General features: G+C 43.1%; 1 protein-coding gene across 2 annotated transcripts in view; it reads right to left on the reverse strand.

The window, feature by feature from the left end:
• Positions 1–5,595: 5,595 nt before the first annotated feature.
• LOC119167246 (papilin) overlaps positions 5,596–26,904 on the reverse strand; it is a 213,790-nt gene continuing 192,481 nt past the window's right edge. For both annotated transcript variants that reach the window (XM_037418696.2, XM_037418695.2), the window contains exons 35-42: positions 25,369–25,661; positions 24,152–24,242; positions 22,683–22,847; positions 20,472–20,540; positions 18,973–19,269; positions 15,446–15,829; positions 10,821–11,090; positions 5,596–9,863 (exon numbers count right to left, since the gene is read on the reverse strand). In XM_037418696.2, the coding sequence (XP_037274593.2) occupies positions 9,418–9,863; positions 10,821–11,090; positions 15,446–15,829; positions 18,973–19,269; positions 20,472–20,540; positions 22,683–22,847; positions 24,152–24,242; positions 25,369–25,661 (2,015 nt within the window). In that variant the 3' untranslated portion in view covers positions 5,596–9,417. The remainder of the gene's footprint in view (positions 9,864–10,820; positions 11,091–15,445; positions 15,830–18,972; positions 19,270–20,471; positions 20,541–22,682; positions 22,848–24,151; positions 24,243–25,368; positions 25,662–26,904) is intronic.

A 26,904-nucleotide genomic window follows, 5' to 3' on the forward strand; every position in this document is an offset into this window, starting at 1 on the left:
GTTCTCTTCGTAGGCCGCTTCTCTGTTCACCTTGGTTAGTGCTTCCTCGGTGGACCTAAGCCTTTCTCACATTGCCCTCGTTTTCTCTTGCTCTGTCTCCAACGCAGTCTCGAGCTCGGTGATTCTCATCAGCAGGTCACTCTGGGCAACCATCATTTTCTCCATTTTTTTTCTCGACCTCACATTGCCTACACTTCGCGTCAGCCTCTTCTCCATCCGCTTCTACACTTGGGTCCACTTTCAAACCACCCCACATCCTGAACACTTTACAGTCTTTTTAATAATGTCTCTCTTACACCAATTGTCCCTATGGCTTGTCTCACTCAATAATTACAAAACTCCAGCCCTGCCCTATGAAAAAGAGAAAGTCTAGGCTCTACTACAAAAGTTTGCGTGTTCAATGTACGTGCACCTTCCCCACAGGGTGGCAGAAGAAAAAACAAACACAAAAACAAACACACACACGCACAAACTATTGAATACCTGGTGACAGACACCCGAAAAAACCGTACGATAAAGTATGTGCTACAGGGATTTTAACTGCTGCCTTATAATTTTAAGGAGAAGCTCAAAACATGCAAAACCACTTATCTGCGCAGTCGATCGGGAGCGCTCAAAAGCACGTCCATCCACCGTGACAGTCCGAACCAAAGCTAAACAACGAGCGCGCCCCCTCGTGGTGGTGCACAGAAGGGTGACACCTGCGGCGGCGCAGTTTGCAAACTGAAAGAAGAATCTAGTAACGTTGCTTGCACTCACGTCAGCATGTAAAAACAAAGTGTTTGAAACAACTTTCCTTGTAGGTAGTTGTGGCAAAAGCACCTGGTAATCCATAGAATCCTTGACAGTTGCCCTGATACCACGGCCCGGTTGGGCAGCTGAACCCCCCCCCCCCCCGGTCGATAAATGAGCACACGTCACACAAATGAGCACACGTTTGCTCGCTTTGGAGGCCGGAAGTCGTTGAGGCTCTTATCACCTCTTATCAGGGGTGATAAGAGCCTCAACTTTTTTCGCTGGTTTTGGTCATGCATTGCGTGGAAGCCAACTTCTCAAGGTGCTTTTTAGCTCGGTACAAACGTACAGTACGCCACGTGACGTCAGACAAAAGATGGCCCTTATCAGGGGTGATAAAGACCAACTTTTTTCGCTGGTTTTCACCATGCATTGCGGAAAAGCCAACTTCTTAGGGGAAGATTTAGCTCGAAACAAACATACAGTATGTGGCAAGGCGTAACGTCAGACAAAAGTGGAGCCCTATCGGGGGTGATAAGAGCCTCGCCCTCTTTCGCTGGTTTTGACTATGCATTGCGGGGAAACCAACTTCGCAGGGGACGCTTTAGCTCTGTATAAACGCACAGTACGCCCACGTGGCAAGGTGTGATGTCAGAGAAAGTTGAACCTTATCAGGGGTGATAAGGCCTCAACTTTTTTCGCTGGTTTTGACCATGCATTACCCAAAGGCTCCTTCTCAAGAGAACCTTTAGCTCGAAACAAACGCACAGTACGCCCACTTGACTAGGCTTGACGTCAGACAATTAAAATTTGAGCCTTACCAGGGGTGAGAAGGGCCTCAAAACTTTTCGCTGGTTTCCACCATGCATTGCGGGGAAGTCAACTTCTCAGGGAATCATTAATTTAGCTCCAAACAAATGTACAGTACGCCCACGTGACAAGGCGTGACGTCAGACAAAAGTGGAGCCTTATGAAGGGTGACAAGGGCTTTAAACGTTTTCGCTGGTTTTGACCACGCATTGTGGGGAAGCCAACTTCTCATGGGACCCTTTAGCTCGGTACAAACGCACAGTACGCTTTGAATCTACCAGCGGAATGAAGCTTCTCGACCATGGAGCAAGAAAACTTAATTGCTCCCGTTTGACGAGTGGAATTCGCCGATAGCTGGTTGATTCAAATTCACTGATAGCTTCAAAGCAAGTTCACGTGCTCAACTGGTAGATTAGGAGCAACCCACTCCGTGACTGAGCGTTCCGCGTGCTCCGTCTAGCAGAGACGGATTTCGCCGGAACTACGAGAATGCGTTGCCGTCATTTCCGGCACAGTCGGGCAGCGCTGTTGCCTGCAGCTGTCTTGAGCGTTTGTTTTTTTTTTTTCGTTTTTTTTTCTTTGTCGAGGCGGTGTCTTGTGCTCGTGTTTACATTTCTAAACGGCATTGTTCGATGCTGCTGAACGTGCTGCTGCTCTTTTGCTTGTCGCTTTGAGCGACAGCGAGAGCACTAGTTCTGCTAGCAGTAGCAGCAGCGAGGACAACGAGCTGTACTTGCTTTCCCACCGTGCGCACGACCGAAGTCGCCGAAGATAATCGGCTATGTCGAAGAAGTTTCCGACATTGGTTTAGTGACGTATGTGCAAACAAATTCCGGCACGACCTGAGGCGGGGCATCCACGTGTTCCACTCACAGATCTGGCTTGGCGCAATCCCAGTGCTCGCTCCAGGAGTTCGGCGGCCGCTCCGGATCTACCAGTGGAACTCACCATTAGCTGGGACGCTGGGGCCCAATCGCACCGAAAGAGCGTGTTTACAGAGGTGGGCGTGGCCCGCTCTTTTCTCCGCACCGCGGCGCTCCTTCGTATGGTCGAAAAGACTGTCACACTGTTGGCGAAGCTTGCATGTGGCGAGAAACAAAAAACAATTTTGCGCTTTTATTATCTTCGCGTTCATTTGGGAATGTCAGGCCAAGATGTACGTGAGGCAAAGTCGATGCTTGCAAGCATCGACTTTGCCGATTCCCTACCGGGCTGCAGAAATTAGGCGCCTTCTTTCTCTTCTAACCACTACCACCACCACCGAATGGGAGGGTCGGAGAAAAACACGCCGTGCGCTTGTCACCTCATAGGACTAGGCGCTGCGCCATGCTCCCAACTTGGCTGCAGAAATTAGGCACATTCTTATTCTTCTAACCACCACCACCATCTCGAAAGCCATGTTTCATCACACTAACCATTTCACTACACTAGTCAAGCTCGAGCGTGTTAACCACATGTGGCGCTGCATAATATCAACAGTAATTGCACTACATGCATTGCACAAGAAAAATTATGTTTTTATTTTGACCTTGCTGAAGGCTACGATGCATTAAATACAATCAAGGTGACCTACGAGCACAAATAATCATTAAAGCATGAGCCAAATGGAAGGGAAACTCACTTCTCGCGAGTTAGCAGCTGATCGTTCACGGTCACTGTCATTTTCGGTGCGTTCACAGCCTTTCTATATCCAGCGAAAAATCCTCGTAGTCAAGATGGTTTCTTTCAACATCACTGCTGAAAGCAATCTGAGGGATTCCCTTCGCCGAACAACTTGACAACACTAACAACAGCGCATCACCACGTTCATCCGGGTGGGGAGAACATTTCGCCATCCTGCCAACAAGAACGATTACATTCTCTGCGCGAGTAGATCGGTGAGTGGAACCCCAATTCCAGGATCCCATTGATGCGTGCTGCTAGCCTCGCATATTTCACGAGGGCCTCTTGGCTCTTCTGATCTGAGCCGGACAGAGCTGCCTCCCACCCTTCCATGTTGTGTTGTGCCTGGGGCTGCAAAGGAGGATTGTGTGGACATTCCAATAAAGTGTGGTACAGGGTGGCTGTTTTATTGGTACAGAACCTGCACTGTGGTGTGTGTGTGTCAGGATCTATCTTTGACAATATGTAGGAATTGGGGTAGGACAAGGTCTGTAGGCGATGCCACGCCACCTGCGGTTCCTTAATGAGGTTTGGCCCTGGGAGTGGAACTTTCTGTCTTTCGAGTCTTTGGCGTCGCAGAACTTCCGTATACATGTGAAGCGGGTCAATATGGAGAGCCGAGAGTGGATGCGATATGCCATGTCAGAGGTCCGGAAGATGTAATTGTCGGGCCAAAAGAAGGGCGAGCTGAATTCTCTTTAACTCCACAGTGGCCGAGTATCCATGCAAATCACTTGCAGTGTGCTGCCATCTATCAACAAACATATAAAAACAAGCGGCGCAGCGCTGACCAATTTGAGCGAATCGCGTGCTGACACGACCTTCCACATACAATGTTTTGGTGTTCATGCATTAGGGAAAGCACTGACAAATGCAATGTACATGTAAAAGAAGGTGAATTTCGAATAAATATAGGTCAGACGATCACCTGCTTGACTAGAGAAAACCTCGCGAAGCTGCATAATATGTGTATCCCAAGGGCTATCATCGAAAGTGCGAGCTGCCATGTATTTTCACGAAAACTTTGTGCATCACGAGAACGAATCTGATTTATTGCGTCACGAAGGCTCCGGTTTCTTCACTGATGCAGCAAGCATGCAAAGTGGTAGTGTTCATTTCTTGCTAAGGCGTTGACACTGAGACTAGCACAGCTGAGCAAGGGAGCGTCTGCCTACTGACCATCGTTGAGAGGATGCTCTCGAATACTGCTTGGCGGCGCGACAGCCTATGGGTGATGCGAATGCTATGCTCTACCTTGTCCTCCTACCCCTTTCTCTTCTCCTTGTCCTTCCTCACCTTCACTTCTGTTTTCCACCACATTGATACGCTGTACTATACTATACACAACCATACTATACTCTAGCCCGCCTTTTTTATTTTTCCTTCGTACCTGCCCTTTGCAATATTGTGCTACACACTACTATGCTACAATCATCCCTCACTCTCCTTCTTTCCCTCCTCCACCTCTTTCTCACCCTCAGTCCCCTTTTCCTCTTCTTACTATGCTGTACGTATTTACAATGACTATGGTATGCTTTACACTACCACCTCCTCAACCTCACATCACTCTTCCTCACTCTAACTTGCCTTTCCCGCCCCTAGACATACTACTCTACGCTATGTGTCGTTTTGTCAGCGTGCTGCCAAGCGACAACATAATATGCCATCATATGACAGCCCGAGCCCCTCAAGGGATCCGCACTAAAAAAGGGCGTTTTTTTGTCCCATAATTGTGATCTAAATTACTCGCATTTTCATTCTTCAAATGCAAGTTTCTATTTTTGAAACACCCCATTCCTATCAAGAACGCTATGTCACAACGATGACGTGCATGCTGTTCATAACCTGGTTGTGTCGGGCATGCTGTGTAATGCGAGAAAAGGCAAGCAAGATGGATGACGATTATCGTTTCTGGACAAAAGGCAGCCTTTTTACTCATTCTTTTTTTTTAAGTGCAGAAATTTCGACGGGACAAAAGAAAATGGGTAAAAACAACACTTCAACAACATATAATCTGTAAACATTGACTAGTATTGGCGGTGTTGCATAATACTGTTGCCAGGCTCAAGGGTCAACGTTGCCACATGCCGCCATATTTTGTGGCTAAGCTTGCCCAAGCAATTCCAGGGTTACCGTAATGTTGCTGTGTTATCTGCACGTCACAACTGTCTGTAATGTCTATTGGCATCGGACGTTTCTATCACTGGCCTCCATGCGTGTTGCAGGAGCCGGAGCTTTTTTTTTTACTGTATGTACGGGCAATCACTGGACGACGTCAGTAATTATGAAGAAGCAATTAGGTAATGGGTATGTACACAGTAATGTACACAGAAATAGTTAAAAAACTGTACTGGACAGCTTCCACACAAAGAACACAACAAACCAGAATACACTGCCAATTAATTTTATATGTACAAGATGAGACAATTACACACACATGCAAAAGCATTTGTTTCATTAAAAATTCTGTAAAAAAGGCATTTGTGCACAAATGCCCAAGTACATTTAAATATGTTTCACGAAAACAAAACTGTCACATCAATGCAGGACATACAAAGAAGCAAGGTGCGCTGGTGCAGCCTGTTTGGTCAGAACATTGTAGAGGAAAATAATACTGTACAGCAAAGTAAAACAAACAAAAACGAACAATACTGTGCTTTTAGGTATGGCCTGTGGCAAGCTCCGTACCAGCAACGAAATGGCACATGACCTCATTTAAAATCACACAGGTCTTACAATACACATCTCCTTCGACATTGCACTAAATCAATGCATTGTAATGCTAGTGCGTGCGCATAATGTGTACAATGAAATTTGCCCACATTCGGCTTCTTTGCGGCGTGCAACAAGCTGAGCACAAAAGCAAAGTTTGGATGACCGATTTCACTACTATAACTAGAAATACTACAAGTAGACTGTTCTTTGAGAGAGGATAAGTTTGGCAACCAGAAATCACTGATTAGTACAGCTTTCACATACCCTCCAAATTAAGCCTTTTTTTGGTGGAAGTTATTAAGTGGCCAGCGCTCGACAATGCAAAAACATAATAGCATATTTGAAGACACTTGAATGGAAAAAAAATTTAATGGATAACCTTGGTACTTCTGGGACATAACCTAAAACAATAGTGGGAGAGACAAATACGTGAAGTATTGTGCAGCATGTGAAATCTGAGCATTGTCACTCGCACCATCATTTGGGGGCAGTATCTAAGTGCAGAAATACTGGCTTTTATTCTTTACTTTTAACTTCACTTTTTAAAATTTAACTTCACCTTTTAAAAATTGCTTTTTAATGTAGACAAATTAGCTGTTAATCTATCTCTTTCATCTATGCTCAAGGCAATCGAATCAAACTATACTATATTAAATGCTAAAATATAAAAATACTACATTAAATGCTAAAATATAAAAAAACACAGCTAAATGTTGAAAAATGTGTATTTTATATGTCGAGATACAATGATTGTATTGCAATAATGAATGCTCCCTTTGATTTCCTTTGCCAAAAGACTTCTGCAAAATCTGAGGAGATTTTTCGGTCTAGTGGTACATTAAAGGCACTTTTGTGGAACAGAGTCCAGGTTTGCAGATTTCCATGACAGAATAAAAGTAAATTCACAAACTTAGAGGAAATCTTCGACACTACATAGTTTACAATATGGTGACTGACTGAAAACAGTGCAACTTCAATTAACTCCTCATTCTTGGAAAAGATTTATGCGAATATTGCTTCATATCAGAAATCTCACAATCTACACTGTTAAAATTTTAATGATTGCATTTCAGTTTGCGAGCACAGGCACAAATTCACCAGTTACATGCAAGACTCAATGTCAAAGGTTTTCACCTACGAAGTACCTACAGTTACCACAAATGATAAAAAGTAGAATTCCCGAACAGCAAAGTTTCCACACTCTGGACTTCTGAGCCCACTACTGGGAAGGAAAGCTTTAAGTGGCTAGATATCGCATCTACGCTTGAATTAAAAAGCCATTACATCAAGCAAATGGCAGAGTAAAGCACCTAAAAATAAAGTACTAAAAACATAGCAAACCATACAAAAAGCAGAAAAAGGCCGTTGTACGACAGGCGAATGAAAAATTGCTCCCACAAAATTAACAAAATGGAAAACAAACTTGGGGGACACTACTGAAAGGACAACACAAACATGTATAAAAAAAATAATAAACGTAAATGCTGTTCCATGCTCATCTCTCGTGGAATGCATTGGAGAGGTGGTGGTTACAGACTAGAGCATCTTGTTAATACGACGCGCTGGCAGTGTCGAGTACGATATTGCAAAACTGAAGGCGAATTTCACGGGTTGATCCGAAGATGGTTGCTTCATGGCATCTGACAGCACAAGATCTGTTTCTGCTTCGTTCACTGGTTTACTTAGAACATGCTAAACCACTGTTCGTTTAGGATTACATTCTCATTCTGCAGTGAATTGCAACTAATTTTCCTGATGACTGACTGGGAAGCACACACAGAGCTTAGACCTCGAATGAATTCGACAGTTTCCACCAGCTCAAATGCCGAGTTTGCGTTAATTTCAGCTCTTATGAGCATATTAACAAGCTCGCAAGAATTTCCGCACTTGCTGCATTTCAAGCTCCACTCTTCTTTCGACAATGTGTGCATGAACCCTGAGCAAAATGAGGGAAGTAATTAAATTTTACACAGTACAATCCATCACTTCAACTGTAAAAATTTGTCAGCACAAGCTTCGGTCTGGAAGAAAGCCCTCTGTTCGTGTCTGGTGCATTGAAATTTTCGAGAATGTTCACTAGCTACAAAATTCACGCATCTTCTTTGAATCAACCAGCGAAACTCGCCACCAGGAAACGTTTTTCGCAGGTAAGAAAAGAGACGCATTCAATGCATGGCAGTATGCGTGTTACCTGCGGCCACTATGGCTAAATAAAAAGGCTGTTTCTTTTTTTTTTTCAACAAGCACAGCACACGGAACACACTATGTGGGGAGCGCAACTTGTAGGAATAATACTGAAATGACAAGAAACAAAACGGTGATCAACAGCCCTTACAAAAGTTCGCGCTGTGCGAGTTGGAAAATGATCACCGAGCACAAAACACAAGCTTCTTCACCAAAGTTTTGGGAAAACTCCTTGTGAAGTTCCCCTGATGCATAAAGCATGAATATTTTGTGGTGACATCAAAGTGTAGCCCTTAGAGTAGGAACTCTGTCACAAATTAAAAAAAAAAGGAAACCCTTTAAAACTGGCACAAGCTCTATAGACACATTTAAAGGCACAACGTCGGGACAGAAACTCGGCTTAAGTAACGGCTCTTGCACAAAAACAATTTCACGTATGTATGAGAAGAAAATACGAAGGAAAACAAACAGATCAGTCATTTTTTGTTGGCCTAAGGTTCTTCGCTGGTGCCTTAACTACTATACATGGTAGCTTGAAAGTTCGCACACTGCAGGTAATGGCATGCTACTCTTTGATTTAAATATAACACTGCCATGCAAAATCTTGTGTTCCTTTCTGGTGCTTGACATATTGCACACAAAGCCACGTGGCTTCCACAAGGTACAGCAGCGTTAAAGGAATACACGTAAAGAAAAAAAGACAAGGTGGCAGGCCTTGTAGTAATTAAGTAGACACATGCAGCATGTAAAAGGCAACTTACCACTGAGAGTCTGAGCATGCTTCTAGGTTTAAAAGTAATGCAAATAAACACCATACAGCCTATAAGATATAGCTAATTGCATGAGACAATGCAATGAATGCTTGAGACAGCAGTGCGAAAGAAAATTGAAAGTAATTTTTCAAATCAGATCTGATCAGATGAAGCTGATGTCAATGCTTAGGCAAACAATGTTGCCTTTCCAGCACTCACTATCGCTCATGTCAACCTGATATGCTGTTCTCAACATCGGCAATTTTGCATTTCTTTCAGGTCAGAGTTTCACATGTTTTATCAGGCTTTTCAAATGAACTCCTCGCTAATGTATTGGTATTAGACTATGGGTACATAAGGCAGGAATGCACCTAGCAAGATCGTACGATGACACAAACTGACAAACTACCCCTGTAGTGAGTGCCATGATACCTAGAACATGTGACGAAAAAATATGCCATTGCAAGCTTTGAAGAGGTTTCACACAATGACCAATGAAAATCAAATATAAGGAGACCCGGACAAGAAAACCCTGAGTTGCAGATTTGGCAAGATTCGCTTAGGCGAGTTCGTTGGTTTTGTTGCCGCTCCCGTTTCCAGTGGAATTTCCGTATGCATTGCCATGACCATTTCCCTTACTGTACCCATTGACGTAGCCGTTGCCAAAGCTATTGCCACTGTTGAAGCCGCCTCCATAGCGGTTTCCGTGTCCATTACCATAGCCGTTCCCATTGCTGTAGCCGTTTCCATTGCCATAGCCATTTCCGTTGCCGTAACCATTTCCGTTGCCGTAACCATTTCCGTTGCTGTATCCATTTCCATTGTCATAGCCGTTTCCATTGCCATTGGTGTACCCATTGGCATCAGCATGAATTTGGCCGGCAAGCATGCAAGAACGGCAACAGAACCTCGAGTAGTGCTTGTTTGTGCAGTAACGAGCACGTACTATGAGGTTGCAGTTCGCAAAGCGGGGGCTGTCAGTGCACGACTCCGGAACATGGATGTCTGCAAGAGAGTCGGCATTTGTTAAAGCCACTGAGAACTTGGCTTATAGTACTGGCATTTTTACCTCAAAAGCATCTGCTGAAATGTGCCCCCACAACAAGTTTGCCAGCACAATGATTAACTGTGCTTGCAACCTTTTTTTTAAAGCTCACCTGGGGTACTCTCGTATGCAAATTTCCATTTTCATGTAAATAAATTTGTACTAGAAATGCATTAAACTTAAATAAACAGCTTTAAGAAATGCTGCCTTAATTTTTTGTAACTACACTGCTGGCAGTTTGTAAACAATAGATGAGAATCCTCTAGTTTTTAACCACCTAGCTATCTAAGTTCAACAGTGTCGTTGTTAATGACTGAAAGAAATGACACAACGTATGGTCAAATCAAGCGATGTTGTATCCTTTGATTAGATGACTTGATAATCTTTTGTGATTATAGTCAAAGAAAAGCACCAGGAACACTCGTAAGAATGTCCTGTCTGAGACCTGCATCTTTTAAACTGCCAAATAATTGCGCACAAACATTAATTACCCAAGTTTTTTTTTTTTTTCATTGTAACTGCGCTATAACTACAGACAAGTTTTACGGAGACAAGGCGGAACATTTTCAACTAAAGGAAGAGAGTTAGTATCCATCTGATACAGCGCAGATACCATCATCGTCGTCAGCCTGACTATGCACATGGTAAGGCAAAGGCCTCTCCTATGTTTTTCTCCAATTACTCCGGTCGTGTGCTTGATGCAGACAAGTTATCCCCACAAACTTCTTAGTCTCGCCTGCCAACCCAACTCTCTGCCCTCTCCTTCCTTTCTCTTAAAATACAGTCAGTCAATCCTAACGAGACCAATCAGACTTCATGCTATATGTTTTGCTCATGCCTGAAGCAAGGCATTGGGATACCTAAACAAAAGCCTCCTTCACCCTTCCTCCCCTGAAATGTCAGTAAAATTCACTCACCATCCATGACGATATGAACCGAGACAGATTGATTGCTGTGGCCATTGTCTGCCTGACAGGAGTATTCGCCCCCGTCCGACATCGCTGCCGACGGAATGTACAGGGTGTGGTTCTCCATGAGAACGCGATGACCGTCCGTTTCGACCTGCTTGCCCTCGTGCAGCCAAGAGACGCGTGGTTCGGGGGCACCCGTCACATAGCAATCCAGCTGCAGTGGCGCCCCCACGCGGTTCTCGCCCGTTGCAATCACCACGTCGACTGTCACCACCTCTGCGAGGAGACGCCATGAGCTTGGTGAGCACCCACACTCACGCAACGTCATTCTACGCTCGAAAGGGCCACCCAATTGCTCACACGCTCACTTGTCACTTCGCTCAGTAACTTCAGTCACTTCCCTACCTCAACTCTCACATTCACTCAACTCGCTTTACTTACTCGCTCGCAATATAGTCACTACTCACAGTACTCACTGTACCTTTCAAACTAAATGCGACTTGTAAAATATAAGAAAATGGTTTCCCTCTACATACATGCTTGCATGCTAGAATCAGCATGCATGTACCCAGTGTTAGCCATTTTGAAAGTCTGATAACTTATATAAATCTCGCAGTGAAACCTGCTTGAAACTAATATTGATGTTTATTGCAGTCATAACTCAACTCTCATCTTAGATCAAGAAATCTCATTCCTCAATTTACAGACTGGACAATGGGCTGGCAATATGACATAAAAAATGCACTCAATGTTGGTCATACAGTAGGAAGTTCTGGTGAGGAATCAATATATGATGAAATGTATCTAGCCTATTTTTTCTTTTTATTTATACCCTTACTTTATGATCTTTTGAGAGGCAAATCGAGTTTAGCATCTATACCGCGCTTCCAAACGTTTTTTGCTGTCTGGTTAACGATTTTTTCAGAAATTTTATTTTACAGGTGAGCTTCTCCACCAGAACAAAGGAGAGCTCAGTTATCAAGAAATGTGGAATATGTGAAATTAAAATACAGTCATTTTAAAGAAAAAGATGTGCCAAAGGCAGAAAAGTTAAAAGGGACCGCTTTCCTCTAATTACAATTAAAGAAAGCATTCCTTGCAAGCACTTCATTAACATAATGAAACCAACCTTCATTATTTCAATGCATGTTAATCCGGTGAATGTCCTGGTACGTCGGTTTGACACATTCGAGAAGGGCATGCAAAGAACAACGTGCTAAGGACATGCGTTATGTTCTTGTGTTCATCGTCTTTGCAACTTGTACACTTTCGTGCATGCTGTGAACATTTATGGGTGTCGTGAATGTTGTGTCATTTCTACATATTTGTATAGTCAAGCATACGACAATGCATATACAGTTAAACCCCTTTATATAAGATACGTGCACCAGAGAGAAATTTTTGTTGTTTATATGAGGTGTTTTGTAAGCGGAGCACCGCGTTTGCATTGTCTTGTCAACTCCTATTTCTATGTAGGTTCAGTGCTGTTCTTTATAAACATTTCTCTCTTACACCAGTGTCTATCATAAAGGGGTTTTTCAGCAACAAGTTAGGACAAATTAAATAAATTAACATCAATGTGAAATGTTTCTCATGAACACGAACATTTATGGAGCACTTGCGTGCACATTACCTAATGTTGCAAACATACTTTAGCTTCATGAGACTTTGTTGCAATAATGTTAGATTGTGCAATGCATGGCAATGACGCTAACCAGCTTGGCATTCCGAACCTTACTTTCTTTGGGTCACCATTGTTAGTTGATATGGGTTCTTTAAAAGAACACTAGCAGTTGGGATAGGCTAACTTTTATGCTCTGGTTTTTTATAAACAAAATTTGGTCTATGCTGACGGTGAATCTTACACACATTAAACAGTTTAATCCAGCCTGCATTTCATTTGGCCACACCTAGTACATCCAAAAGCAGCTATACCTTTCAAGATTTTAGTACAAACTTCCTTTTATTTTGAACTTTAGAGTGATTCAAACCAGTTCTTACTACATCAAGATTACCCGAGGTTCACTTTATGTAAAAATCACTTGAGACTGAACACCTAAGTTTAGTTTTCTTAATCTAAGTTACCCAAACCAAGAAGATTTTAAACCTCATTGATGCAAAAAGAACAAGCCATCAAATGAAAAAAATTTACTTGGGCAGAAAGGTCACACAAAATTGCAGGACACTTTGTAGATACCAAAGTGCTTTCAGCGAAAGTTCATGCACATTGAGATGGCATGTATTAAAATAAAATGCACTGCACACGTTTCCCTTCTTGCAGAAGGACGGGTGCGCATTAGGGCCATCTAATTCAACTGCTGCAACAAGGCATCTCACGAAGGAGCATAGCGGCGCGCATCGCTGTGCCATCATGTTATTGCTAAAAGATGCAAGAGGGAGAGAGCCTCAATAACCTCACTCCTCAAGTTTTTTATACAAATGACGAACCAGCAAAGCTGGAACATGTGGCCCCATTGTATAACATGAGCTGTGATCTATCGAAGTGCCTTCTTTCGTAGCTTTTGATTTTTCTATCACTATCGTTAAAAAATGAGCACTTGATACTTTGCGTTTGGTGACGTTAGCTTAAAGGATATCAAGCACACCTGAAGGCTTTTTAGGAGTGGCACTTTAAGCAGACGTCAGTATTATCCCGAGCTATATGTGTTGACAAAACCTAAGAAGAAGCTAGTGCGAGTGCGGAGACGCTTCGAGGTAGCGTATGCAAGCATTCAGGGTATGGGCGGACACAGCCTGCCAACATGAGTATGAGACACTAAAGGCTTTTGCTTTAATACTGCCACTGGGGTACCGTTCCGAATTCAGATTACTCGGAGCCATTCTGGTGATTGATTGATTGATTGATTGATTGATTGATTGATTGATTGATATGTGGGGCTTTACGTCCCAAAGCCACCATATGATTATGAGAGACGCCACAGTGGAGGGCTCCAGAAATTTCGACCACCTGGGGTTCTTTAACGTGCACCCAAATCTGAGCACACTGGCCTACAACATTTTCGCCTCCATCGGAAATGCAGCCGCCACAGCCGGGATACGACCCCGCGACCTGAGAGTCAGCAGCTGAGTACCTTAGCCACTAGACCACCGCGGCGGGGCTCTGGTGTTTGAAATAAACGTGCTAGCTTCTGTAGGAGTGAAGTGTTTCGTACTTCAAACATAACGTGCTAGTGAAGAAGCCCTAACGTCTTTGCACTTCTACAACCCACCCTTGACTTGTATGGGGTTACATTGCAGATCAAGCAGCTTTTATAACTTGAGAAAATGGCACAGATCTTTATAAAGCACCCACCTTTCACTAAGTGCAAGCATATACTATCAGTTACATATGAAAAGTGTGATGCTACCCTCGTTTACAAGCATATAACATGCCTTGGAAGCATGCTCAAGCGACATTACAGCAGAGTTATAGTAATTGCAAGTGTTATTATTTGTTTATTTTTATTAAGCCAAGTTAAGCCAAGCACGTACCTTCTTAGATGTACGAGCATCAAGTGACAAATAGCACTTGACACGTACAACAATCGATTACTGGAAGTGAAATCTGTACACTTGGCTTTCAAAAATATTTTATTCTGGTCTGTACGTTGCAGTTCTGCTGGGAAGGTGGACTGCGATGAGCCGCAGTCAAGGCACATCGAGCGACAAGCTAAAACCTAGGCAGCTTTTATTAATGATTCGTGCTCTGCCTACGTCTCGACAATCTTTGTATGTGTGAATTCAATTCTGGAAAGGCCTCAATGGCATGGCACACCTTGTTGAAACTGTTTCAACACCAATCCTCATGCCTTTCGAAATTGTTCTGCTTTTAGAAGCCTTTTAGATGCCATACAAAAGATGTGACATTGCCATACTGCTGCATTGTCTCCGACATGACCAACATTAAATTACTTGAGGCGGCTCTTTATTGTGAATATGGCAGTATGTCGCTTGTAAGGCTCTACAGGCCACGACTGCACCAGAGCCTTGGCTATCTACAAACAGTGGTGAAAAACAGTGAAAAAGAAAAACAAATTTTGTATGGCTATGTTTTTATGATGTGAAAACTGCATGCATTAATATGTACAGACATCATGACAAAAAAAATAAAGGCAAACTTCAGGCCAACTAAAATTTTTCTGCACAGTATTGCTGGGGTATGGAGCTCACATAAATTTTCCCCTGCCTAACAAATTACTTCCAATATCGTACCACTTATGACGGAAACCGTAACATTCTTGTAAGTTAAAAATGTTTGTAATGATACTTTTTAAAGAGGTCATTAAGTAAGAACCTAACATTCTGCCTACATTTAATGCAGAGTCAAAGTTGTAATGCCTCTAATTTACAGCCTGTACCTGTAGTTACACATCGATAACTCTGTAAAGGTGAACTACACTACACTAGCAAAAGGATAAAATGCACTTAATTTTAGCTCCTAAGTCATAGCACCAACGACCAATATACAGGTTAAAAAAAAAGATCTGAAGCAAGGCGCTACAGTTTGTATACAGTTCCCTGAAGTTCATGAATGGCTGAAAGGCGTGACCGACATAATCTGTTGGGTCACACTCGTAATAGAAAGAAAACGCTCCCGACACCTCTCCGGCCACCTATGAGTGGCTACGCACCGTTGCCAGTCAGATATGTTTTTCGGCCCGTGCGGCGGTGCGAAAAACCTGGAGAGCCGTGGCCGCGACGCCGGCGCCGTCCCGGCACCGCCGCGTTTCGGCCAAGCGGCAGCACCGAGAGAGACACCTTCCAGACGGCCGGCTGGCCGTGGTAGTTGTAGGCGCGGCACATGTAAATGCCCTCGTCTTCTTGGGTGACGTTTCGGACGGCGAGCGTGAAGTCATCGAGTTGGGCGTAGCGCGAGCTCCGTTGTGGCAGCTGCTTCGAGTTGCGGTACCACTGTACGACGGGCCTCGGGTAGCCCACGGCTAAGCAGGCCATCCGGGCCGTTTCCGACACGGTCACAGTCACTGTTGCGCTCGAAGGTCTGATCGTGGCCGGTACTGGTGGTGAGGGTTATTGAGACAGTGAGTTTGCAGAGACGGGAACCATGCGTCAAGGAGAGATGGGGGAATGGGTTGCACGGGGGGGGGGGGGGGAAGAGAAAGAAGAAGGGGCATGCAAGGTTAGTGTACCATTTGTAATGGCGTTTTGGAGCATTAGTGGTAACAGAGCTCCCTCGGGCAATGCATTCAAGACACTTCACTGCATTCCAACATGCTTGAGACAGTGAGTACATAGAGAATAGTCATGCACTACAGTAACAAACCTCATACTGACAAATTCATATTCATATCGCATGCAAATTCATATCGCATGCTAAAATAAAATGTCTTTGTCATACATACGTACCAAATATTCGTTATAAGCATCATAGTAATATTCAATCCATGTGCATACTACTACTAACATATTTGTATAAGCGTATAAGCATAAGTTTGTTACAAGCTGATATTGAATGAAAACATTTCAATATTGCTGTGTTTTTGCAAGATTGTTACCTATATCTGATATTCTGTTGCAGCTGCTGGCCTACGATTGAAATGCTACTCCAAGACTAAACAAAAGCAACACTAGACAGCTGTCATGAAAGACATTATTTTGTGGAAAAATAATGTGAAAGAAATGTAATGTTAAATAATGTTGGTTCAAGGTCATTAAATATAATTAAAAGTAACACTCTTGTACCTGCCACTAAAATGTGACTAAATTTTTGCAGCGAATATTAGATAGGTTTATTGACAGTACCAATAATCAAATATAATTACTTTACACAAAAGCAGCTAGTTGCTGTTGCAGTGAACGTTAGACAACAGTGCTGGTGTTGTGCAAGCAGATGTGGTAGGCTTCTTAAAAAAATATTGGCAAGTTTGATTTAGCTTCACTTCATTACAGTGACGTGTTGTGGTGAAGTGTAACTAAAATAGGAATAAATGGTTTGAGAAATGTATTACATGGGTCCTGTATCTCTTCCACATATCAAATTGTGAATAATACATATATAGCCTTTTTTTATTGTTATGATATTTATGATATTGTTATGATATTGTTATGATAGCTTGTCAGCCTTTAGATACTGTATGTCACTGTTTTTTAATAAACTTTCAGTAGTACATGCTTGTCCACGTCTCTGCTTCTAGTCCCGCGCTTGTATTTCGAGTATGTCGAACCATTTTATTTTCTTAAGCTGTGATGTGCTCAAGTATCGACCGACTGCGTATAGTAAAGTTCACACCTACATATTTACAACGTCAAGTTTCAATAGGCTTGAATTCTACTTGAATGCTAAAACTATAGAAAAGAACTTTGCAGTAAAAAAGAAGCCAAAGAAGGTAACCCTACCATGCACATAAAAGAATTGTACACAACCAACAGATTGACATGCAATCTTTGTCAGCATCTGGCCATGCAGTCAGCTGGATGTTCGACAAGTGGACAGTGGTTCAAAGCACATTAAAGTACTCCTGCGTATTACCTCCCTTTGGCGCAATAACGCACTATTTCACTTATAAGACGTTTTTAGCAGCACCTTAAAAACTCACACACAAATACATACCAGACAAGCAACTGATTCGTAAGGCAAGTTTTACCGACAAAAACCATAAAAAATTAAGAGATGCTTCAGTGCAAAGCTCCAGGTGAATTGGTTATATTTTCACATGCAACAAAGCCTCGATGCACAAGTATCTTTGCTTCTCTATTCAAAAGAAATACGACACGCTGCCAATCGGAATCAAGCCCGCAACCTTGCTCTCAGTGACAGTCCACTATAGTCACCACTAAGGCACGGTGGTAAGCAAATTAAGCAAGTGCTCAAGTAAAGCTGCCTTTGCTTATCAGCTTTTTTTTTTTTCGTTTTTCTTTTTGCAACCTTTTTTCACCATAGTAAAGCCCACCTTCAAGGCATATTAAGAGACTGTGACTCTTCCTCCAATAGTATGAAACAACTTTGCCTAGCTAGTAAACAACTTTGCGCAATAGTCTCCAAAGAATCGTGCTGTAGCATAAAAGGATATACAGTATCGTACATGAAGACGCAACGCTGAGCACAAACTATAACTAATGCTCAAACAGTTATTTTGTGCTCTGAGTAGATGCGTGTTCTAGAATAGTCTGTCTTTCTATGTTACAGTGTGATCATTTAGAGACAACGAATGACCAGTTTGCCCCTATCACAGCTCTCTTCACACTATATACACCTTGTATGACCATGCAAAGCACTAGCTGGCCATACACTTTTCAGAGGAGATCCTGTTGCATTACCAGAACTTCAGACTATGTAGATGCTAACAGTATTTACCCTCTGAAGTTGCTAAGTGCAATTAGCCATGTGGGTCCCACTATCATGAAGTAACAGAACAGAAAGGGTTTTGAGGACAAAATTAATCATAAATTAATAACAAGTGAGAAAATAAACTATGCCCTGCCCAATGCCCCAAAGTATTGCAGGCTACCAAATCAAATAAACAAAAATGAATAGGACAACTGTCAAATGAAAATTTTGAAAACTATGGAGTAACAATCAGACTAGCTGTCAGCTGTTTCTAAGCGTGAAATATTTGCCCTTTAATGTTGCAAAATGTGGTTAGTGTCAGGTGACCTGCACAACATGGACTGAGAATCACCCTTGCAGTGAGCTGTTTACTGCATACTGATGGCCAACAGGGCACAGCTTTGTAACGCAGGCATAGAGTTAGCCCCAAATTAAAAGCAAAACTGTGTGTGCTGGTCATCCACAGTACAGCCTCCTCTGACATAATGCTTATGGTGCTTTTGGAAATTTCTCAAACTGCAAAAGCAACGTGACATCTCACACATTCTTTCTTATTCACTTTTTTTTAAGCACTGGTAACTTAACTGGCATGCCATCCCGTCGCATTCGAATGACTGAAATCTGTGTGCTCAGGTGGTTAAAGTTTCATTTGTTAGTGACTACGGGTGGTCTGTGAAGACACACAACCCATGAGCATACAAAGAATATTGCAAGTGTAACATCAAAACCTTGGCGTCAGACCCATTTGCCATGCCAGTACTTTGTTGACGACGCCTGCTGACTAGCAGCCTCTCAGCTCGGTAGCTTGATAAAATGTGTTCAAAATGAAAAGAAAAGCAAACAAACTGCGAACATATCTTCTTCTAAACTCACCATAAACAACGAGGTTAGTGACGTGCGACACCTTCTGGTGCCCGTCGTCTGCGGTGCACCGATAGGGCCCAGCATCGTCGCCCGTCAGCTGGGAGATGTGCAGCGAGCCGTCGACCAAGATCTTGAAGCGCCCCTCGTTGCTCTCAACCAGCTCATCACGGAAGGTCCACTCGACAGACACGATCAGGAACGGCCGTTCGAGGCACGACAGCGTAACATCAGAGCCCGCGTTGGCCGTCACCTCTGGCTTGGCAGGTGCGGCCAGTTCTGATGGCCGGTGCACAGGTGGAGATAGGGCTGCAGGAAACCCGAGGTCGATTATTTTCAACGAGACTGAACAACAGTTAACCGTTGCGGAGTCCCAAACCACGAAAAATGCGACAGTTGTCTGAATAACAGTGGCATGAAGATGCCATAAAGTTGTTTCCCTCAAGTGTCAAATGATTACTCAAAATCTGAACTTGACACTGCTTAAATGAGCCCCCACACAACTAGCCTTGTCGCTTATCAAGTGATTATGCCATACACCACTTACATTTAAAAAACTTTGTTTTACAAAAACATGAGAAATGCTACATGCAGCATATCTTGACTACATACAATATGCATTTTTTTTAATCCCAAAGGCCAGCAACTTTTCGAGGCTTTTGAGTAGCATGATGAAGTCCACATAGCAAGTGTCACGCACCAAATCGGGAAGGGGAGAGGGGGAAACCTTAGTTCAGTTTTTTTTTTTTACTTGTGCAATGAAAGTGAGGGCTTTATTCGGTTAAGTGTGAACATGAGGGGGGCATTGCCAACTGGAAGCAATCATTATATTTTCTTGTCTAAACCCATTCGAGGTCAAAACTGCCTTGAAAGTGACAAATGGCAGGGGTGGCATAATACTGACGATTATATACTATGGCGTTTATGGCGCAAGTGCCATTCATTGGCGAATAAGCGCCAGGACGTGATGAAGCTACATAGTACAGGCACGCAGGATAGAGTCTACCCACCCCCGATTTATTCTATACTCGAAAAGTGTTTCTGGCAGTGCTAACTTTTTTTAGTCTTCTGCAGCGTACTACAATGTTATGTGCGAGAGTACCACCTGTTTGGCAATTGACAGCACTGATTATGAGTGGTAATCTGTTGCTATGAAAGTGAGAAATAAGACCAACAATGTTGTCAAGCCATGCAGTAAGAGTAATTCTCCTTAAACCCGCTTCACAATAGGCAACTGTAATTGCTGTGAAGAAAAAATTAAACGAACTATCAAGTCATAGCAAAATGGGCTCCATTGTTAAATTGGAAGAATGAATGAATGAATGAACAAACGATCAAATGAACGAATGGACTAATAAATAAAACTTTAAGTCATACAGCAATAAACCCCATAACTAAAAGGTTACTCCCACTAAACCATAGGTTCAGTTTTGTACAATTGCCACATAGAGAGGCAAAGCTGCTTTGTTGCACAAATAGGCAGGTGAGTTGGAAAACGGCAAGTGTTTTACCTTCAGTTGTTGGCTCAACAGTCAGAATTGGGGCTTGCGTTGTCGTGGATGTCTGAACAGTGGTAACCTCTGTAATGAAAAACATTCCTTTTTATTTGTATGCATACATTATCTCAAAGCACACACATTAACGTCTGTGACAGCAGAAATTCTGGTGCTCAAAATTATCAGTTTGGCTCATTTCACTTTATTTGCATCAAGACAACCTCGAACGAGAGGAATTGAAGATGCAGACGCCAGCTAGCACTGTTCATATTAAGGAAGCAAACCGTGTTTGCAAGCTGCTTGCACACACATTAATAACATGAATCTTAATTAAGTTACAATGAAAAGCATGAATGACCGAACCAAGTCTAAAACGCACAACCTTGCGCAAGGTAACGAAAGCGGTTTCGTCTGTCTTGAACAGCAATAAAGAAAACGGGAGGCTGTATTCTGAGACGATCACTTCATGCTTTGCATTACATAGGATTCCACGCATCCAATGATTGAAGCAACAACTTGTCCTTCTTTCCTCAACCAGCGAATCAGCTAGTTGCGAAGGCAACATCTTGAAAAGTAATTGTGTCAAAATATGGTCCATGCAGCCTCGAAAAAGGGCACTACCGAGGTAAACTAATACACTCATTACAATGAAGTTGCACCTAATTCGAAGATAACTTATGCTCGTTATGTACACATTATATTTCAGAAGATTAGTCTTATCTTCTCATTCAGTTTAGTCAGTATTGGTAGAGCATCAATTGTCGGGCATGTGTAAAATGTTCACAAAAGCGTGCATCCTGAAGTTGAGACAGCTCTGTTCCTGCATCTGTATATATCCCCCACTCTGTTCTTTAGCAATCCGCTGTATGCTAGCTCTTCGTTCATTAAATTATTTCGTATTGATTTCATAATTTAATACTCATACTTTGTTTATGGAATTATTAGTGCTGTTTTCTTCCCGGCTGCGCCAAGATTTCCCACTTATCTTTTTATCGCACCTTCTACTTGCCTTCGGCTATAGGTTCTACGAGTCCTTGTTATCTCTGTATACAATATCACATAAACATTTGCTTTGATATGTACATATGTTATACAGAGATGTTTATTACTAACATATATTCACGCATGCCATTAGTGAGAAGGCTACTATTAGTTTACTTTGTTATAACAGATAACCCAAATCTCCTTTTTGATTATGCTGGCGCTCAAGTGTAAGGAAAAAAAAAAAGCACGAGAACTTGACATGAAACATACGTTCACTCACACAAAAAAATGCACGCACATACACAAGCACATACTGCCCATACACGCATTCCATTACCCTTAAATTCCAAGCAACCTCCCCCTATGGACAAATAATCTGCCAAGCTTCAGAGGGAGGCCTTGGCTCAGTCATGAATTGAAATTTGAGATGGCGAGAAAAGAGCCATTAAACGTAAGGAATGCACAACCGTGCTTTTAGTGCAATGCTTTACTTGATGCATTCACTGTTTTCATTCACTCTCGTCATGCAAATGAGAACAATGAATGAAACAGTAAAAATGGTGGGAGGTAGAAGGAGGAACACATACAAACTCTTCTGAAGAAGGAAAGGGTACGCTCGCTTGGCTTTGTAAAAGGCCCTGCAACACTTTGTCAAGTAAACACAGGAGGGATTCACTAAAGGATTACCTCACGAATTCACTGTCACAAAAATTTTCAGAATCCGTCCAGTACGAGCAAAGTTACAAAGATTTGTCACACCCTGCAATTGCATTCTCTCTTTTCTCGTCCCGTCTAAAGTGCTGGAATCTAAGCAGGGAGGGATGGCACAGGGAAAGGAAATACCTCACATGTGCCTTGTGACCTTGAGCACTTTTACTTTCTTCTTTTTTCTTCAGATGTGCGGCTTTTCAGTGTGATCGCATGCACACAAGTGGGCACGTCACAACCTCCTGCGGCGGCCCAAGTAATTACCGAGCGTGCCATGCCCGAACCGGTTAATGGCTGATTCGTACAATGACTGTGATGAGTGATTTTTGAGCTTGTAGCGCCATTTGTCGAAACAAGAGAAAGCAATTTTTAACTGACTTTGAAAATTCATTGCGAATTCCAGTTCGCACGCTACACTGCAATAGTGTTTGGTTTGAATGTTTTCGGTAGCCTCGACTACCGATCGGCAGCATTTTCTGACCAGGCTAAGTTAGGTTGCAGGGCCTTTTTATTGTAAGTAAATAAATGTCCCACCAGTGACAACAGCCTGCACGCAGACGTGTGCACAGCCATTGTAGCAGCACTTGCGGATGTCTGGACAGTCGGCATCCACGCGGCAGACATCTCGGCAGTCAGCTCGAACCACGGCTGCGGGCTGTGCCTCGACTTCGGCTACGGGGCAGTGGCCAGCCTTGTTCACTGGTAAACAGTCAGAACTTGTGTTACAGTAGGATTCCACACCCAAAAAATACAGCAGCATTGAGCTAAAAAAGATGCAAGTAATCAAAATTGACACAAAAACTTGAGGTTAGCACTCTTATCCAAAACAAGAAATTATTCATTGCTATCAATTGGGCGAGTTAACATTCTTTGGTGCACATATGCAGCGGAATAATTTATTTCACAGTAATTTCTACCTAGTCGTTCATCCCTGGCTCTTCACACCTATGCCTGTATGCGATGAAGTAATTTTCTATCAATTTTATTAATCTGCAGAACTATTTATAAACAAGAGGCCAAAATTCTCACGAGTGAATGTATAATATACCTTTGTACTACACATTTTTACAGTATGTCCACAGCTTTGGTATTATCAATATTTGCTATAAAATATTTTTGTTTGACACAGTTCTCGCCATCCAACTTTATTTCTTGTGATACTTGAACTGTCCGGAACCTTTGAACAATTTTGTTGGTTCCTGAAAAGCATTGGCATAGGCAAGAAAAGATGGTAGTGGTTACCCCCCCCCCCTCCCCCCGCTTTGAAAATTTTAAATTTTGCATGTAGTGTACACACACACATTGAAGGGATACCAAACGAACATTGAGAGGACATTATGGAAGAATTTGGAATTGGAAGAATTTCACGTAATTTTTAACAGCTGGCTGTATTTACGCGCAACGGCTACACGCGAGTGTAAACCCCGACGTCACACTCACCGAGGTGCATGCAAGGTGCACGTGTTCCTGTCCTCTTTCTTTTCTGTGCCTCTCCTTTATGTCTAAATCTCCCACTTCGACAAAAGCATGGATGCTTTACCCCTGCCGGGAGCATTGTTTGCTTGTGGTTCTGTTTGTAGTGTTTTTGGGAATCATAGTGGGAGTTGAGCGGGCCAAGAGATGATTGCGATGGCTGGCATTGTTGGCACGCTTGTTTCCGACATGTGAAACGTTGCACAACATCAGCTCCTCTATTTTGCAGCGTGGCCACTAGCAACAGCAGTTTGCGAACAATGCATTAAAATTTCATTATTTTCTTCTAGTTTCTGCCTAAAATCAAGGCTGTGTCGATCAATTTCAGCACCTAACCTTTCAGTCTGGCTGAAAATATCAGCGGCAAAAACTTTGTCCGGTATGTCTTTGAATATGGCCAGACAAGCCCTATATACCCCCCTTCCCCCCCCCCCCCCCTGAAAAACACTTTTCCGCTGAAAAGTGAACTAGAGGCATCGCATTGTTCAAAACTTGATAAGCCATAATGAGCAACAAAAAAAAAATCTCACCCAGGCGGCACACCGGTCGGTAGTTGGGCCTGCCGTCAGGACTTCGGTACGCCTCGATCCTACAAAGCTCTGCTTCGTGGCACGAAAAGGTCTGAAGAGAGACAAAATGCACGTGAACTGTACTGGTCATTCTTGGCTTATCCACAGTACTCCCCGATCTTCCTGAACTGCTGCATGCTGCTTCAACGTAGGGTAGCCAACCTTCTCATGGTTGCAAGAAGAGGTATGGCAACATAACTCACAATAACAAGAGAACCGAAACCAATACCGAAATGTCTTGTTGTCTTTATTTTTATGTTCATGGTCAGAATTTCTTTTACTTTTGATCTTTATTGATTGTAAGACCAATCTTTCAGATCTGCGTTTCATTAACCCAGCTAAGCTGATTCCTCTTTAGTGGATCCCCAAGGACTGCTACCCAGGCATAGTCAGGGGGGTTAGGGGGTACAACGACCCTCTTTACCTTTCTATGTGTACGTGTGTATGTAAACAAGCAAAATTAAAAATTTGGGGAAAGCGGGTGATTTGAACCTCCTATCTCCACTGCACCAAAGTTTTACACTTTAATAATATTTCCAAATCAGTCCACAATAAAAAAAAGCTGTTCCAATTTTCCAATTTTCTAGTGTCTACCTAGAACACCGAACCAGCCCGGCTTTTGTTTTTGTTCGATCACTTTCCGTTTCCCACTATGACTTTTTTCTATGCATATCACCAAAGAAACTGCTGTAAACAATGACAACAACACGGCGCTGCAGCTGCTACATTCAAAATCCTTAGATTTTGTGCTGTTTGTTAAGTAGGAGCAACGGGTGAAGCGCCACAGAAAAATCTAACTGGGTAACACCCGTTTCTAGTAGGCATGTACTTTCCAACGCTTTTCCAGTGCCTAGTGAAGAGCGGGCGACGTATCACCCACTCACCACTGACAGGGGATCAGCAGAAGGAAGAAACAGATATCGTGTTCGTGTATCCCTGTCGCTGAATAGCATGTCGCTGAATGGTGCACAGGTAGTGTATTTAAACATAAGTGGCTTTGTAAATCTTCTAAGTTGAAAAAAACATGGTGGCAGACAGCAGCTTTGCATGAGAGAGGGTCGGGAAAGGAAACTGTAGTTGCTATTTAGGTGAAAGTTAGAAAAGTATAGAGTTTGGCTGCACCCACTGTATCAGCAGTGCCAATGATGATAATGACACCAACAGCCGACCACACTCACCTCGCAAGGGTTGCTGCAGCGACACTGGACGCAACCACGATGGTCCACGGTCTGGTTCTTCCCAAGGGGACACTGCAGCTCTTCGCAGTTGGACGGGAGGCACTCCGGTGCCGGCGTCTGTGGTGGAGCAGCCGGTGTCAGTGGGAACGGTTCTGGGAACGGTGTGACGGGCATTGGTGGCTTTGCACGTGGTTCCAACTCTTGGTCTGGTCTCGTGTGCCCTCGAGAAGGTGGTGGCGGCATCCGCTTCTCGTTTGTGCCCGGTTCGTCCACTTCATAATCAGGGGTGTCCACTGTGAGTGTGTCAAGATATGAGCAATGCCCTAAAGGAACCCTGACACCAATTTTCGAAAGTGCATTTACTGCGCCATATAAATGTATTTTATACAGAGACGTCTCTAACCAGGCAGGAAGTACTTATAAGACATTATACTTTCACATTAGAGTCAATTTGTGAGGGATGCACCTACTGGCGTAGACAACATTGCAACATCAGGTCATAGTATCAATTCTGGTGATGGCAGGCACCAGTATAGCTACTTGTAATGACGTCAGGTGCCAAAACATACAAAATGGCCACTTGTGCATCACCAATGAAGCCATAATGATTAGAGGCAATACACACATCACAATATCTTGGCCGAGCATGTGACAAGAAGCTCATACAGTGTTGTGATGTTCGAGTGCGGGAGAAACTAAAGCTAACTTTTAAAATATATTGTATTTAGGCCTGTGCAAATAGTGAACTTTAGGTTCAAAGCGAATTTCAAGTGAATAGTCATTTTGGTTGAATAATTTCGAATCGAATTCAAATGGTATGTATGACATATAAAAAAATGGGAATATTTACCATGACCTAACTAACCTGAGCAGAATTTTTTAAAATTGAAATACGAGCTCTATGCAAATGCCTTTTTTCATTCAAAAAAAGGCAAAACAACTCTGTGTAGTAGCGGGATTTCAGTTTCGGTTGAAATTTTTTTCGGTTGGAATTTTTGGAGTGAGAGCGGAGTTTCAAACTTTTGCCGCAAGCTGCAATTGCATTCTCTCTTCTCGTCCCGACGAAAGAGGTGGAAGCTTAAGCAGGAAGGCATGGCACGGGGAAAGAAAATACACCACGCATGTTTCGTGACCTCGAGCACCTTTTCTTTCTTTCTTTTTTTTTTTTTTCGAATACGCGGCCTTTCAGTGCCACCTTGCATATGTGCATGGACAAGTGGCGGCCTCCAGTGGTAGCTACAGTAACGACCGAGTGCGCCATGCTCAAATGCGCGAATGACTGTGAGAAGTGATTTTACAGCGAAAGCTGTCATGAGATCACAACTCGGATCAGGGGCAGTTGTCCGCCGCCGCCGCCGGTGTCCGTAACCACATCGCGCGAAATTAGAAAAAAAACCTAGACCCAAAGAGACAGTGGGGCTCGTACCCAGGTCTGCTGGGTGCCAGCCTAGTAATCTACCACTGAGCTACACTGGTGCTTGCGACTTGTTGTCAAACTTGCCTTAGGCAGGCTTGATGTCGGGAAAGCAGTCGCGT

The sequence above is a fragment of the Rhipicephalus microplus genome, chromosome 6 (assembly GCF_043290135.1).
Source record: "Rhipicephalus microplus isolate Deutch F79 chromosome 6, USDA_Rmic, whole genome shotgun sequence".
In the NCBI taxonomy this organism is placed as follows: domain Eukaryota; kingdom Metazoa; phylum Arthropoda; class Arachnida; order Ixodida; family Ixodidae; genus Rhipicephalus; species Rhipicephalus microplus.